Below are 17,809 nucleotides of genomic sequence, written 5' to 3'. Positions count from 1 at the left end.
ATTGGCCGAGAAAAAACATGTGTTGCCTTACTTATTGAACTGCCCTCGTACATTGTAACACAGCCATTTGGCAATATGTTCAGTAGTTTCATTTCGGTTTACTTATAAAGCAATTATTTGTAAAAAAATTTGGGTCATTAATAAAAAAATAATTGGAAGGAAACTAGAAAAGATACTCCGAAATCCCTCTGTCATAACTGCAATACTAAACCACTCTACATGTAAAAAAAATTCAAATTTTTCTATTTGGTAGTTTATTCATAAATGTTCCTCAGACTTAGTGATTTTAACATGGGCAGCATAGGCACCTCCGGCTCCCATTAACTAGACTGCTAATTCACTAAAGGCGGCTGACAGTTGACTAAACTGTGGTTACTAGACACTCTTTGTAGAAAACAATGAAAATAGCACTACCTGTCTCTGGACTGTGTTGATAACAAACTCTAGCACTACTGGTATTATGGCTGTCTAAAGGGACTCTCTCTGACTGTATTCAAAACAAACACGAAATCTATGGAACACTATTACTACCACTCGACAATTAATGCTTCCTAAAATCAAAAACACAGGGAAGACGAAGTGACAAGTAAGAAAAATACAGTTAATACTTAAATTAACGTAGCTCGCTGCACAGAAGACGTGACGCAGACGGCATTTACGACGACACTATATTCCTGAATTTCCCCGAACATTTTTGTACTTCCTTCTATCATAGATCAGCTGGAGTACTTCTTATGTTACCCACGGTTTCCTCGCAGTTACCTTCTTTGTATCTATGTTTACTTTCCAACTTCTGTACTACCCTGTTTATGGACGTGCACTCCTCTGCAACTGTACTGCCTATTGAGCTATTTCTCCTTTCTGTATCTACAGCCTTAGAGAACTTCAAGCGTATATCTCGTCAGTCCATAGTAGTTCTGTATCTCACTTCCTTGTGTATTGATTCTTCCTGACTGACTTCATGAACTTCAGCCTACTCTTCATCATTACTACATTGTGATATGAGTCTATATCAGCCCGTGGGCAAGCCTTACTATCCAATATCTAATTTAGGAATCTCTGTCTGACCATGACGAAATCTAAGTGAAACTTCCCATATCAAGCGGCCTTTTCTAAGTATATCTCCTCCTCTTGTGATTCTTGAACATTCATATACATATAATAAATGGGGTCACGAAGTGGATAGCTTATAGGATAGGGGTGGTGCTAACAATATGTGACATGGGAGTTGGAGCTCACAAAACATAATGAACAGGGTTGTGATGTACCTATGAAATGAAACTATTGCCCAGATTAATTCCTGTCTATTATGAATTTCCCTGCTGATAAGTGTATGACTAAGACACTATTAAACGATGTATTCGATCTCAGTAAATGCAGAGAAGCGAGAAGTGACTATTATTGGCGTGGGATAGAACTAACTTTAGTAAACTGACGTCCCAGGAAAGGCTGGATAATTTAGGTGAATGTGATATTCGATGAATACGTAATTTACAAACTATTTATCGTCAGAGAAATTAAAGGTGGGCACTCAGTGACTGCTTGAATTTACCAGAAGAATGGGAAAGTAAACAAGCAAATAACGCCACTGATCGAGTGAAAAGTGAGACTTGAGTCACTCGAGAAATGCATGAAAGCCTCCCACCGGTCGATAATTGTCATACCATCCTTTCCCTGGCTGCCACTTCTCACCTTACTCTGCTCTCAGCTGAGTGGAATGTAGAGAGTACGACAATTCGCCGCAGGCTGCACCACATGAGCTGCCAACTGCTGCCGTATGTCTCCTCCACAACTGCAGGTACGGTCCTCTCCCCTGTGTCTTTCCGTGTCTCCAGCCGAAGCGAACTCTATCAGCGCAGAGTTCTGTCTCATCTCTCTACATAACGGCTTTAGAATCCGCTGGTCAGTGGTATTTTTGTACCCTCTGAGCCAAAGTTTTGCAAAGCTAACCAACCGTTACACTCCCACGTACATACACTACTGGCCATTAAAATTGCTACACCAAGAAGAAATGCAGATGATAAACGGGTATTCATTGGACAAATATATTATACTAGAACTGACATGTGATTACATTTTCACGCAATTTGGGTGCATAGATTCTGAGAAATCAGTACCTAGAACAACCACCTCTGGCCGTAATAACGGTCTTGATACGCCTGGGCTTTGAGTCAAACAGAGCTTGGATGGCGTGTACAGGTACAGCTGCCCATGCAGCTGCAACAAGATACCACAGTTCATCAAGAGTAGTGACTGGCGTATTGTGACGAGCCACTTGCTCGGCCACCATTGACCAGTCGTTTTCAATTGGTGAGAGAACTGGAGAATGTTTTGGATTGGCAAGACAGCCAATCCACTAGGAGGAAGCCGAAAGGCACGCGTTTAAGCTCACGCAGGCTGGCATGAGGTCTGGAACAGGACACGGAAATGAGACTAGTAAAAAACGTACGTAGCTTCTGGAATACTTAACTTTAATCCATAATTGGTGAACATCGCTCTTGACGGTACATGTTTTACAGCATCAATAGTAACTGGTAATGGCGCCTTGCTAGGTCGTAGCAAATGACGTAGCTGAAGGCTATGCTAACTATCGTTTCGGCAAATGAGAGCGTAATTTGTCAGTGAACCATCGCTAGCAAAGTCGGCTGTACAACTGGGGCGAGTGCTAGGAAGTCTCTCTAGACCTGCCGTGTGGCGGCGCTCGGTCTGCAATCACTGATAGTGGCGACACGCGGGTCCGACGTATACTAACGGACCGCGGCCGATTTAAAGGCTACCACCTAGCAAGTGTGGTGTCTGGCGGTGACACCACAGAGAATGTGCTGGACAGGGCAGCAGTCGAACATTTTCTGTATCCAGAAAGGCCCGTACAGGACCTGCAACATGCGGTCGAGCATTATCTGCTGAAATGTAGGGTTTCGCAGGGATCGAATGAAGAATAGAGCCACGGGTCGTAACACATCTGAAATGTAACGTCCGCTGTTCAAAGTGCCGTCAATGCGAACAAGAGGTGACCGAGATGTGTAACCAATGGCACCCCATACCATCACGTCGGGTGATACGCCAGTATGGTGATGACGAACACACGCTTCCAATGTGCGTTCACCGCGATGTTGCCAAACACGGATGCGACCATCATGATGCTGTAAATAGAACCTGGATTCATCCGAAAAAATGACGTTTTGCCATTCGTGCACCCAGGTTCGTTGTTGAGTACACCATTGCAGGCGCTCCTGTCTGTGATGCAGCGTCAAGGGTAACCGCAGCCATGGTCTCCGAGCTGATAGTCGATGCTGCTGCAAACGTTGTCGAACTGTTCGTGCAGATGGTTGTTGTCTTGCAAACTTCCCCATCTGTTGACTCAGTGATCGAGGCGTGGCTGCACGAACCGTTACAGCAATGCGGATAAGATGTCTGTCATCATGACTGCTAGCGACCCGTGGTCTATGGGTAGCGTCTTTGATTCATAATCAAAACGTCTTCGGTCCCGGGTTAGATCCCCGCCACTGCCTAAATTTTGATAAATAATCAACATTGGCGGCCGAAGACTTCCGGCATAAGAAGTCAGCCTCATTCTGCCAACGGCCTTGTCAAAGAGGGCGGAGGAGCGGATAGAGGTTCAGGGTACTCTCTTGTCCTAGGGGTGGGAAATTGCCTCTAAAGGCGGAAGAATCAGCAATGATCAACGACATGAGGATGCAGAAGGCAATGGAAACCACTGCATTAAACACACGTAACGTGTATCCACAGAACATGTGGCCTGTAATTGAAGAAGTGTCATGATGATCTTTCCATTGGCAAAAGATTCCGGGATAGTCCCCCATTCGGATCTCCGGGAGGTTACCATGAGAAAAAGATTGAATAATCTACGAAAGGATAACGTTTTACGAGTCGGGGCGTGGAATGTCAGAAGCTTGAACGTGGTAGGGAAACTAGAAAATCTGAAAAGGGAAATGCAAAGGCTCAATCTAGATATAGTAGGTGTCAGTGAAGTGAAGTGGAAGGAAAACAAGGATTTCTGGTCAGATGAGTATCGGGTAATATCAACAGCCGCAGAAAATGGTATAACAGGTGTAGGATTCGTTATGAATAGGAAGGTAGGGCAGAGGGTGTGATACTGTCAACAGTTCAGTGTCCGGGTTGTTCTAATCAGAATCGACAGCAGACCAACACCGACAACAATAGTTCAGGTATACATGTCGACGTCGCAAGCTGAAGATGAACAGATAGAGAAAGAGTATGAGGATATTGAAAGGGTAATGCAGTATGTAAAGGGGGACAAAAATCTAATAGTCATGGGCGACTGGAATGCAGTTGTAGGGGAAGGAGTAGAAGAAAAGGTTACAGGAGAATAGGGGCTTGGGACAAGGAATGAAAGAGGAGAAAGACTAATTGAGTTCTGTAACAAGTTTCAGCTAGTAATAGCGAATACCCTGTTCAAGAATCACAACAGGAGGAGGTATACTTGGAAAAGGCCGGGAGATACGGGAAGATTTCAATTAGATTACATCATTGTCAGACAGAGATACCGAAATCAGATACTGGATTTTAAGGCGTACCCAGGAGCAATATAGACTCCGATCACAATATAGTAGTGATGAAGAGTAGGCTGAAGTTCAAGACATTAGTCAGGAAGAATCAATACGCAAGGAAGTGAGATACAGAAGTACTAAGGAATGACGAGATACGTTTGAAGTTCTCTAACGCTATAGATACAGCAATAGGGAATAGCGCAGTAGGCAGTACAGTTGAAGAGGAATGGACATCTCTAAAAAGGGCCATCACAGAAGTTGGGAAGGAAAACATAGGTACAAAGAAGGTAGCTGCGAAGAAACCATGGGTAACAGAAGGAATACTTCTGTTGATTGATGAAAGGAGGAAGTACAAACATGTTCCGGGAAAATCAGGAATACAGAAATACAAGTCGCTGAGGAATGAAATAAATAGGAAGTGCAGGGAAGGTAAGACGAAATGCCTGCAGGAAAAATGTAAAGACATCGAAAAAGATATGATTGTCGGAAGGACAGACTCACCATACAGGAAAGTCAAAACAACCTTTGGTGACATTAAAAGCAACGGTGGTAACATTAAGAGTGCAACGAGAATTCCACTGTTAAATGCAGAGGAGAGGTGAAAAGAATACAGTGAAAGCCTCTATGAGGGTGAAGATTTGTCTGATGTGATAGAAGAAGAAACAGGAGTCGATTTAGAAGAGATAGGGGGTCCAGTATTAGAATCGGAATTTAAAAGAGCTTTGGAGGACTTACGGTCAAATAAGGCAGAAGGGATGGATAACATTCCATCAGAATTTCTAAAATCATTGGGGGAAGTGGCAACAAAACGACTATTCACGTTGGTGTGTAGAATATATGAGTCTGGCGATATACCATCTGACTTTCGGAAAAGCATCATCCACACAATTCCGAAGACGGCAAGAGCTGACAAGTGCGAGAATTATCGCACAATCAGCTTAACAGCTCATGCATCGAAGCTGCTTACAAGAATAATATACAGAAGAATGGAAAAGAAAATTGAGAATGAGCTAGGTGACGATCAGTTTGGCTTTAGGAAAAGTAAAGGGACGGGAGAGGCAATTCTGACGTTACGGCTAATAATGGAAGCAAGGCTAAAGAAAAATCAAGACACTTTCATAGGATTTGTCGACCTGGAAAAAGCGTTCAACAATATAAAATGGTGCAAGCTGTTCGAGATTCTGAAAAAAGTAGGGGTAAGCTATAGGTAGAGACGGGTCATATACAATATGTACAACAACCAAGAGGGAATAATAAGAGTGGACGATCAAGATCGAAGTGCTCCTATTAAGAAGGGTGTAAGACAAGGCTGTAGCCTTTCGCCCCTACTCTTCAATCTGTACATCGAGGAAGCAATGATGGAAATAAAAGATATGTTCAGGAGTGGAATTAAAATACAAGGTGAAAGGATATCAATGATACGATTCGCTGATGACATTGCTATCCTGAGTGAAAGAAGAATTATATGATCTGCTGAACGGAATGAATAGTCTAATGAGTACACAGTATGGTTTGAGAGTAAATCGGAGAAAGACGAAGGTAATGAGAAGTAGTAGAAATGAGAACAGCGAGAAATTTTACATCAGGAGTGATGGTCACGAAGTCAATGAAGTTAAGGAATTCTGCTACCTAGGCAGTAAAATAACCAATGACGGACGGAGCAAGGAGGACATCAAAAGCAGACCCGCTATGGCAAAAAAGGCATTTCTGGCCAAGAGAAGTCTACTAATATCAAATACCGGCCTTAATTTGAAGAAGAAATTTCTGAGGATGTACGTCTGGAGTACAGCATTGTATGGTAGTGAAACATGGACTGTGGGAAAACCGGAACAGAAGAGAATCGAAGCATTTGATATGTGGTGCTATAGACGAATGTTGAAAATTAGGTGGACTGATAAGGTAAGGAATGAGGAGGTTCTACGCAGAATCGGAGAGGAAAGGAATATGTGGAAAACACTGATAAGGAGAAGGGACAGGATGATAGGACATCCGCTAAGACATGAGGGAATGACTTCCATGGTACTAGAGGGAGCTGTAGAGGGCAAAAACTGTAGAGAAAGACAGAGATTGGAATACGTCAAGCAAATAATTGAGGACGTAGGTTGCAAGTGTTACTCTGAGATGAAGAGGTTACCGATTCCATATTCTGCTAACAGTCATTGAATCTCGACCAACGCGAGCAGCAATGTCGCGATACGATAAACCGCAATCGCGATAGGCTACAATTCGACCTTTATCAGAGTTGGAAACGTGATGGTACGCCTTTCTCCTCCTTACACCAGGCATCACAACAACGTTTCACCAGGCAACGCCGGTCAACTGCTATTTGTGTATGGGAAATCGGTTGGAAACTTTCCTCATATCAGCACGTTGTAGGTGTCGCCGCCGGCGCCAGCCGTGTGTGAATGCTCTGAGAAGCTTATCATTTTCATATCACAGCATCTTCTTCGTGTCGGTTAAATTTCCCGTCTGTAACACATCTTTGTGGTCTACCAATTTTAATGGCCAGTAGTGTATTTCGAAAACAGTTACGAAAATCAGTCCCACTCTTCATGTAAGTTATCCATATTGGGCATTGCTCGGAGATTGCTGATGATTATCCGTCTCACAACTTTGTACACAAGAGGGTGTTCACCCCACCTAAAGCGATGCCGAAAGTTGGCCCAGTGCTTTACAAAAGAATAGATTTTTTTAACGCAATGCAGCTCTATTGATTCTGATATTATACAGACTTCTCCCTGCACAGCATTCTCAAAAGGCGATCTTTTGGCGCAAAACAAAGTTCCTTTGAAAAGTGTTTGTTTGGATGGCGCTGTTTGAAAAAACTACTATTCTGCTCGAGTACATTAGACGATTTCGGTGGAGCAGGCATGGAACCCATATGGTACAGGGTGCATTAGGCCAAAAGCTGACAATGCAGCGCCCAGACGCCCACCTCGAACATAACTTAGGTTGGGGTGTGTGCCTGCCACCAGTGGACGCGTCCACACCTTGTGGTTTGGCGGGTAGCATTGCTGCCTCTGGATCACGGGATCCCACGTTCCATTCTCGGCCGGATTGGGGATTTTCTCTGCCCTGGCACTGGGTACTTGTGTTGTCCTCATCGTTTCATCATCATCATTCGTGGCTGGCCGGTGTGACCGAGCGGTTGTAGGCGCTTCATTCTGGAACCGCGCGACAGCTACGGTCGCAGGTTCGAATCCTGCCTCGGGCATGGATGTGTGTGTGTGATGTCCTTAGTTTCGTTAGGTTTAAGTAGTTCTAAGTTCTAGGGGACTGATGACCTCAGCTGTTATGCTCCATAGCGCTCAGAACCATTTGAACCATCATTCGTGACAGTGGTTAAACTTACTATGAAGTACACTGGGCTGTGTAAAAATTGGAAGTTTGCACTGGCGATGATGACTGCGCTGTAGAGCGCCCTACAAACCGAACATCATCATAATTACAAGCAGACAGTTCGCCCCACCCCACTCTCTTCGTCTTCTCCAAGAGGAGCATGACTGGACACCAAGTCACTGCTGTGCCCCTTTCTGCGGAACATGGCTCATCTCTGACCCAACTAAACTATAGGAAATATCAGTTGTAATACAGTCACAAGGGAAGAGAAGGAATTAATGTAAAAGCCGATGGATCATTTTGGCAACCACTGACTTTACTTATTACAAGCGTTAAGTATTTTGACAACTGGCACGAATATAACGCAAATAGTAACGTTAAATAAATTATGAACTCAACTTCTTGAGACGTTCCAGTCCAGCAAAGGACTGATACTTATCAAATATTGGAAAGCATCATTTAAAACCCCCTGAGCCTTAAAAAACATACTACCCAGCATATGTTAAATTAATTTTCAGATTACAGTGAGGTGACAAGCCAGTCCATTCCATGTAAACACAGCCCACACCATCATGGGCCGACCATCGGCCTGCACAGTGCCTAATTGAAAACTTGTGTCCATGGCTTCATTAGGTTTGCGCCACATTCGAACCCTAACATCAGCTCATAACACCAGAAGTCGGGACTCAACAGGCCAGGCTACAGTTTTCCAGTCTTGGAGGGTCAGACCGATATGATCAAGAGGTCAGGAGAGATGAAGCAGGCGATGTTGTGCTGTTAGCAAAGGCACTCGCGTCTGTCGTCTGCTGCAATAGCCCCTTAACGCCACATTTCTCCACCCGTCTTAACGCATACGTTCATCGTACATCCCACATTGATCCATCTCTGTGGTTATTTCACGCAGTGTTGCTAGTCTGTTAGCACTGACAACGCTACGCAAACGCCACTGGTGTCGGTCGTTAAGTGAGGGCAGCTGGAGGCTGCGTTGTCCGTAGTGAGAGGTAACGCCTGAAATTTCAGGCTGTGGATCTCAGAATATTCAATTCCCTAGGGGTTTCCGAAATAGATTGTCCAATGCGTCTAGCTCCAACTTCCATTCTAGCGCCATCATGTGCATATCCATATCCCATGACTTCCGTCACCTCAGTGAAGAGTACAGCTATGTATTCAAATTTATTTTTCGTCTATTGTTGATTTTAACTATGCTCACATCTATAACTTTACAGATTTAGTTAAGTTAGCTACCTGTACTTCACATGAAAATGTAATCATCTCCTTTCTAAACTGACTATGTATCATTATTTTCTTTGCATTTTCGATGTAATCAATACTTGTTGTTATATGTGTTAGCGTGGTTCATTTTTCACGTGATGGCTTAAGATGCTGAAAGCCGTTTCATGAGCAACTAAATAACGTATAAGAGAACTTTAACGACGTGCTTCCTGTTTAGTAGTTTGCAAAATTAAGCTATTCAATGCAGAATCAGTAAAGATTTTCATAATTTAGTAATAAGTAAGTTATTCTTTAGTAATAAGTAAGTTATAATTTAGTAATAAGTAAGTAATAAGTAACTGTGAACGAAGTGTGCTCTTGGAATCACAAGTACGTCAGAAATCAGTTCCTCACCTTCTGTATGCTCAGCTTCGTTGACAGTGCAGATCGACATTATACAGGTCACTGTTTTGCCGTCCTTCAGACCTTTTAGATATAGTTTGTACTTCCCGTAAGGAAGCACGTCGAATCTTTTTAATCTGAGTCCTCGTGGCATTAATCGATGAATGTAGTAGGTCCCCTGGGAACAGAAAAATTTCTGTAATTACACGACACAGATTTTCTGATTCATTCAAAGTTTTAGGGCGTATTAAAACTCCATGCTGGAGTATTTAATAACTAGCATAGAAATGATACTGTCGAAGCAGAAAAAGGCGAATATGTTCCTCTTCTAAAGACTCAGACAGGAAAGCGGGGAACCAGGTGCCTCCCTCATCAAAAATGTTGGCATGAGAACATATTTGAGCTCTTTTAACACAGAATATTATAATTCCTTTTACCCGGTTCCTCTTTATAGTTAAGTTTTCATATTCAGCATCTCCCTCCCTCTGACTGCTACTGTCTTTTTTATGTCTCTCTCCTACAACCTTGTTTTCTCTTTTTAATTTACAGTATATACCACTGCCACTGTCCCTCTCTCTCTTACACTTACACTGTGTCTTTCCCACTTCCACTGTCTCCACCACACCTCATTAGCTAAAAAATTATGTGGCTCCAACTTATTTCTCCCGTAAACCCACGTCTTTAAAATTTCGCTCTAAAATGCTCCCTCAAATATACCAACGTGTTGCAGACCCCAAAGGCTCTGCACGGTCTCCACTCATCCGTGTTTTTCAAAAATGGTTCAAATGGCTCTGAGCACTATGGGACTCAACTGCTGAGGTCATTAGTCCCCTAGACCTGAGAACTAGTTAAACCTAACTAACCTAAGGACATCACAAACATCCATGCCCGAGGCAGGATTCGAACCTGCGACCGTAGCGGTCTTGCGGTTCCAGACTGCAGCGCCTTTAACCGCACGGCCACTTCGGCCGGCCATCCGTGTTTTTCAGTAACTCTAATTCCAATCTGTTTTGCTCTCATTGCTTCTAACTATCTCTCTTTTTCTGCCACTGTCTCTCACTGGCCATCAATATCTCCACTCTCCCTTTGACTTGCACTCTTACTATGCGATTGTCTTCATCACTCTTTCTATTTCACTGTCTCTTTCTCCCATCTACTATCACTGTCTCCTCTCTCTTTCTCTCCAAGTTGCACTATATCCTCCCTCTTACGCCGTTATATAAACATAGTTGGCAGCCCTGCAATGACTCTAGAATCCTTGTCATGTGTTCACTACATTAGTTAAAATTACATCGATGCCTCAGATCGGATATTACGTGCTTGTCTTAAGTGCATAAATCTACATCTACATCTACATCCATACTCCGCAAGCCACCTGACGGTGTGTGGCAGAGGGTACCTTGAGTACCTCTATCGGTTCTCCCTTCTATTACAGTTCGTATTGTTCGTGGAAAGAAGGATTGACGGTATGCCTCTGTGTGGGCTCTAATCTCTCTGATTTTTTCCTCATGGTCTCTTCGCGAGATATACGTAGGAGGGAGCAATATACTTCTTGACTCCTCGGTGAAGGTATGTTCTCGAAACTTCAACAAAAGCCCATACCGAGCTACTCAGCGTCTCTCCTGCAGAGTCTTCTACTGGAGTTTATCTATCATCTCCGTAACGCTTTCGCGATTGCTAAATGATTCTGTAACGAAGCGCGCTGCTCTCCGTTGGATCTTCTCTCTCTCTCTTCTATCAACCCTACCTGGTACGGATCCCACACTGCTGAGCAGTATTCAAGCAGTGGGCGAACAAGCGTACTGTAACTTACTTCATTTGTTTTCGGATTGCATTTCCTTAGGATTCTTCCAATGAATCTCAGTCTGGCATCTGCTTTACCGACGATCAACTTTATATAATCAATCCATTTTAAATCACTCCCAGTGCGCACTCCCAGATAATTTAAGGAAGTAACTGCTTCCAGTTGCTGACCTGCTATATTGTAGCTAAATGATATGGGATCTTTCTTTCTATGTATTCGTAGCACATTACACTTGTCTACATTCAGATTCAATTGCCATTCCGTGCACCATGCGTGAATTCGCTGCAGATCCTCCTGCATTTCAGTACAATTTTCCATTGTTACAACCTCTCGATATACCACAGTATCATCCGCAAAAAGGCTCAGTGAACTTCCGATGTCATCCACAAGGTCATTGATGTATATTGTGAATAGCAACGGTCCTACGACACTCCCCTGCGGCACACCTGAAATCGCTCTTACTTCGGAAGACTTCTCTCCATTGAGAATGACATGCTGCGTTCTGTTATCTAGGAACTCTTCAATCCAATCACACAATTGGTCTGATAGTTCATATGCTCTTACTTTGTTCATTAAACGACTGTGGGGAAGTAACTTTGAACCTCTAGATGTTGGTAATGGATAATTATACCAAAAACAATATCGAAGGTCTCCGAGAACATCATCTTAACATCATATCTGAAATGATTTTTAGACAAGTAGCCATTCATACTACTGGTACCTTTCTTACCCAAAAATGATGGTTTTTTGGGGTTTTCTAAGGAACCAAAATTAACAAATGGTGCTTTTAGAAGCTGCCTGAAGTCAACTCTAGAGTATACTTACAGCGAAAAAAACATCCCATTTGCTATTCCTAGGGTGGACAAAATGCATAATTTTTAGATTTTAAACCTGTATTGTATGATGGGTGCAGTATGCCCATTCTTCCAGTAGGTATAGAGACTGTCCCATAGGCCAAGAGCTATCTAAAACACCTGGACCATTGTCTATGAGCTCAACAGAACCAGAGGTAGGACTCATGAAGTAGTGAGACAGTGGCGGTATCGCCTCACACCACATTACTGCAAAATTTATTCCAGATGGCTGATCCATGATGGTGGCCATAGATGTGTCAATGTCACACTGACTTATGGCGGGAAGTTCGAGATTTGGTGTGAAAATAGGTCAATTGGGCTACCTCTACTAACCTAACTCCACTTTCCCCCCTCTCCTCTCTCCTCCCAACCCCTCCCCCAACTACCACATCCCACTGTTCCCCACACCTAATCCAAATGGAAATTGTCAGGAAAATTATGCAGTCTGTGCGGGGCTGCTGGATAGGATAGACTTAAGTCTTTAGTTTCTATGCATTGTATGCTAAGTACGGTAACTTTGAACCTCTAGGTGTCAGTAATTGTTAATTATACCGAAAAGATTATGGAATGTCTCCAGGAATCCCGTATGAAGAACGCACAGCGAAAATTTCACCGATCTGCCATGATTTTGTTTAGAAGTGGCCATCTTTAATCTGCTACTTTTCGTACCCAAAAATCATGGTTTTTTGGGGTTTTCTCAGGAACCACCAATGAACCAATGGTGCTTTTAGAAGATGCCTTAAGTCAACTCTGTACCACACCTAAAGCGAAAGAACCATCCGATTTGGTCTTTTACCTGCGCTGGACAAAATGTATAATGTTCACATTATGTATTGCTCTGTTTATTTAAACAATTTGAGTTGTCACAGATAGTAGCCCCACCCAGTGCTTTCACCTTGAGGTCTGGAGTCTGACTTCGTTCACAACAACACCAGAGTGAGCTATCGGCCCTACCCCCTCCCATCCTGTAATGTAATCCGAAATAGCGTTCAGGGGAAAAATGGCGGAAAATTTGTTCAGTCTTTGCACAGGATGTAGTCGTTTACTGAGTACTACATATTCAATGGATGAAATGTCTGTGGTGGAGAAGGAGGAGTTAAACAGGTATACCAGTTGCAATCATGCATCTGAGGACTGTGTCCATAGCCACCTGCACGATATTTGGAAAGCAATGATATTCGGTGAATGTATTCGGGAGATGAATCCGCTTCACCAAATAATGAACATGCAGAAGAATGGGGCTATGTTACACTTTGCTGATAAATGCATATGCAGTAACTACAGATCATTCGATAAAAGTCCAGCTCGTCTTCCGAAGCGCAAGAGGCAAGACATTCGCACAATCCAATGTACACAGTCTCTGCCCCAGAGTCTCGGCGCCCCACTGGAAGAGGCCATGTGCTGGGCTGCCAGAGCCTGCATGGGGTAACCGCAGGGGAGCCACGTGCTAAGCAGGAAGTACCTCAGCCTTCTTGGTGGCGCGTGGATCACCCTTGACGATGAACACAAATTACCTCAGGATTTATCACACCAGTGTTCAAGCAATGTGCGGAATATTGTCACATACATATCTTGAACAAGTCACGGGAACTAAATACAACACTGCACAAAGAGCGATAGTTTATTTGCGATGCAATTACACGTTTTAGTCTGTGTAGTACCACCACCACCACCACCACACTTAAACACAGACTATGAAAAAAGACTCCGGCACACTTTTGAAACCATCCATGAGACACCTCACGAGATTCTGTAGGATATACCACTACCTTCCGTTGTCTTTGAGCACAAGCTGCTTCAGGAATTATTAAATCCAACTGAATATGTTTCTAAATACACATTCAAAAAGATCGCTCCACAGTACACTGCCTCAGTTTTGTGGTGTATACCGCCGCAGTTAAACACAGACTCTAAAAAGATAGGAGAAAACTTGTGAAACCTCCCAGAGACACATCACATGCTTTTGTGGGAGTAGATCTCGAAACCGATATCAGCTGCCGTATCCGATTTTACAAGCCAAAACGACAATATCTGAAGTTCGACGGCGGAGGTTCAAGTCCTCCCTCGGGCATGGGTGTGTTGTTTGTCCTTAGGATAATTTATGTTAAGTAGTGTGTAAGCTTACAGACTGATGGCCTTAGCAGCTAAGTCCCATAAGATTTCACACACATATTCTGCTAACAATCACTGAATATCGACCAACGCGAGCAGGAATGTCGCGATATGATAAACCGCAATCGCGAAAGGCTACAATCTGATCTTTATCAAAGCCGGAAACGTTATGGTACGCATTTCTCCTCCTCACACGAGGCATCACAACAACGTTTCACCAGGCAACTCCGGTCAACTGCTGTTTGTGTATGAGAAATCGGTTGGAAACTTTCCTCATGTCAGCACGTTGTTGGTGTCGCCACGGGCGCCAACCTTGTGTGAATGCTCTGAAAAGGTAATGATTTGCATATCACAGCATCTTCTTCCTGTCGGTTAAATTTCGCGTCTGTAGCACGTCATTTTCGTAGTGTAGCAATTTTAATGGCCAGCAGTGTATATTGGAGCCCTACGCCATAGCAGCGAATACTTAACCCTCTTGCTGGTCAGGGCGGCACAGCAAGATGCGTTCGGCGACTGAAGTAATGGACGGCCGCAAGCTGTTATTAATGGCGTGCGCCCGAAAAATGCAAGTATGTGGTCTCGTATTCGGTTAATTGGAAACACAGGTACTTTCCTATGAGCCTCTGAAACCCCAGTGGATTCCAGTGTGCAGGTCGACCCATTTGCTGGTCTGCCAAACCAATTTGACTCCATGCCACAATTACGCATGTCGGAATATGTCAAGTGTTTAGACGGCCGACTCAAGTACACCCTTGCATCACTCGTGTGCATGATGCTAGAACGAGTACCTCTGACGGTTCAGAAGGTGACTGGCACAGGCTGTAAGTGGCATACTATGAAAGGACACAAGTCTCCGTTTAGGTAGAGACCTGCAGTTCTTTGCTAGCGAAGCGCCAGTACAAGAGTGATCTCTTCTCTTTCTGCCCGCTTTCCTCCTCAGCCAGCAAAAGCCTATTTACGTCCTAGACTCCCCCCACTTTAGCACAAGCCAGTCACGAGCTGGAACACTGCATTCGAAGCTTGGAGAGTGCCCTTTGCTCTGCATACACCGATTTGACCAATCAGGGTAAAGTTAATTGGTAGAAAAGGACACATGACAAGCAGATGTATACATACAGGGATTCCAGTACATCACAAACACCTGTTACTAACTTAGAAATACCGTAGTTATTAAACAGAAGACTTGATTTTATGTCCAATACGCGGCATGGGAACGGAAAATGTCGCACAAATCTTCGTTCATTTAGAGGAGGACACCAAAACAGGATGGGCATGTTTCATCATCACAAATGAGATGGAAGTCCACTGATGACTGACAGGTTTGGCATTAACGATCGCAAGTAGATAGTGCTCTAAGTCACATACACAGAACTAGCAATTGTATACAAGATGGACCCAGGTTACGCCAAACAACCGATACACCCGACAGAACAACAGGAAAAAAAAGGTTGAATGCGAGATAAATAGCGTCCATCAACATCTCTCTCTCTCTCAAAAGCATGCATCATCAGTCTACAATCAAATCATACTTCATTACAAGCCGATTTCAACCGATCACTCCACCTACTTACTGTCGTTCTTTAACGCAGATGCACTCAATTCAGAGGCAGATGGCTCTTTCCTCCAGAAAAGCATCAAAGACAAGAGTCAAGTTGCATTACCTCAGCAGACATACAGTGGAATGTTGTTAAAAAAAAAAAAAAAAAAAAAACATGTACCACCTGTTTGTTACCTGACACCACAAGATTGTGATTGGTGGAGAGAACAGAGAAACACATTGTAAAGACTGTTTTTAGGGTTTAAAATACCTAATCAGTCTCACACAGTGTCAAACACGTGATCCATTCTATAGTATATTGCAGTCCATCTGTTCTTATAGTCCCAGAGTCTGGAATGGGTGCAGAAAGCTTAGCATCAACCAGGCAAGTACGTTATTCAGGCCAGAAACAGTAATGCCCTTGTGTCGGGGGAACCTGTTCAGCCTTTGTACAGTTCAGAGATTGACCTCAGTCCCTGGAGGAGCTGTGACTCCGCACCAGGGAGGTGAGTGCAGGGCCAGTTGACTGACGACCGTTGGCCGTGGTGGACGACTGACCGACCTCGAGAGAAGTAACTGGGGCTGTGACGATACACAGTGCATATGCTTGTGTTTCTTTGGAACTGTCTGTCTTCTCGGTATATGTATGAGTGTGTGGTGGTCGATAGCTACAAGCAGGATGCGGAGATGATGACATTGTGTGGTGTAGGATATGAACTGTGTTTACTAGATCGGTATGCTAATCGTTTGTGGTGATATAGCCCCGTTATAGATGTGATTCACGCTGAAAACTTCAAGCTTTCCTTGCCAGTCGCAGAGCAGTGTAACTGAGGAACTGTCTTTGGCGATATTTTCCATATTATATGATCTGTAAACCACTTTTGCAAGGTCAAACTCTCATTGCAATATGAGTGCTGTGTTTTCTTTTTCGATATGTACAAAATGGTTTCGCCGCTGAAAGTCTCCTAATTCGTCCATCTGCAGAAAATTGCGGACAGTGTTCTCACACCGGTAACTGCAGCAGATTGGTGGGTAAATTCAGTAAGGACCAATCAGAAAGTTCCGTTCACAGGAAGTTCCACGATGTGGGAGATTCGCAAGATTTTCTTTTAGCTGGGCATAGAAGCCTCAACAGACTGGTTTGAACAAGACAGGGCAAGGTATTTAAAGAAAGTTCTTTGACATATTAGAGTCACGTGATGTCCTCTTTGTTGGAGTCCAAGCAGAACATCCTCATCTGGTTCTGACAGGTGAGATGCTGTTCCTCAGCCTCCATAGTAGCTTTAGACCATTTCCAAGCCGACAGTTGTAGGACTTCGAAAATTCTGATCTGTAGGACAGTGCTTCGAATTCTCTTGGTGCATATGTGTTCCTTTTTTTTCACGATCTGTTGTGGGATTCGAAATACATCACGATGTTTTAGTTGAGTAAATGTTATGATTTTTTCGTCTGTGCTTGGACACCAGAGTGTTCTTCGAGAAGTGAGGAAATTAACTTCTGTGACTCCAGCGACAAATATGAACAAAGTGCCCTCACATTTTCAGAAAAGTGATGAAAACCAAAGCAGCTGTAGGACTTAGATATTCTATTCTATGACAGTGCCTTCAAACAAGCAGATAAAACTCGAGTAGTGGTAAGCGTCCTGTTTATAGTTATAGAGATCTTTATTTCATCTTCCAAACATTGTCGTTTTGGCTTGTAAAATCAGACACTGCAGTTTTTGCAGTCATGTTCGAGTGTGGCGGTATTCATCGCAAAATTTAGGCAGCGTACTGTGCTGGGATCTTTTTTAAAGTGTATTTAAAGACAGGTTCAATTGAATTTAGTAACTCGAAAAGCAGCTGGTGCTCAAAGATGAGGGAAGGCTGTGATATTTACCACAAAAACGCGCGAAGTGTCACTTTGTTTAGAGTCTGTGTTCAAGTTTGGTGGTGGTGGCAATATTCCTCAGAATAAAACGTGAATTACGTCGCAAATTGTTTAGATATTCTTGCTGGTACATTTAGTTCCTGGGACA

At 43.4% G+C, this 17,809-nt stretch overlaps 1 protein-coding gene across 1 annotated transcript in view; it reads right to left on the bottom strand.

Moving 5' to 3' along the window:
• The window catches only part of LOC126238820 (uncharacterized), a 114,506-nt gene that overhangs the window by 34,993 nt on the left and 61,704 nt on the right, over window positions 1–17,809 (bottom strand). The window contains exon 4 of the mRNA XM_049947814.1: window positions 9,498–9,663. Coding sequence (XP_049803771.1) covers window positions 9,498–9,663 — 166 coding nt within the window. The remainder of the gene's footprint in view (window positions 1–9,497; window positions 9,664–17,809) is intronic.

The sequence above is a fragment of the Schistocerca nitens genome, chromosome 1 (assembly GCF_023898315.1).
Source record: "Schistocerca nitens isolate TAMUIC-IGC-003100 chromosome 1, iqSchNite1.1, whole genome shotgun sequence".
NCBI classification, from domain to species: Eukaryota; Metazoa; Arthropoda; class Insecta; order Orthoptera; family Acrididae; genus Schistocerca; species Schistocerca nitens.
This window is presented reverse-complemented; position numbering and strand designations above follow the sequence as displayed.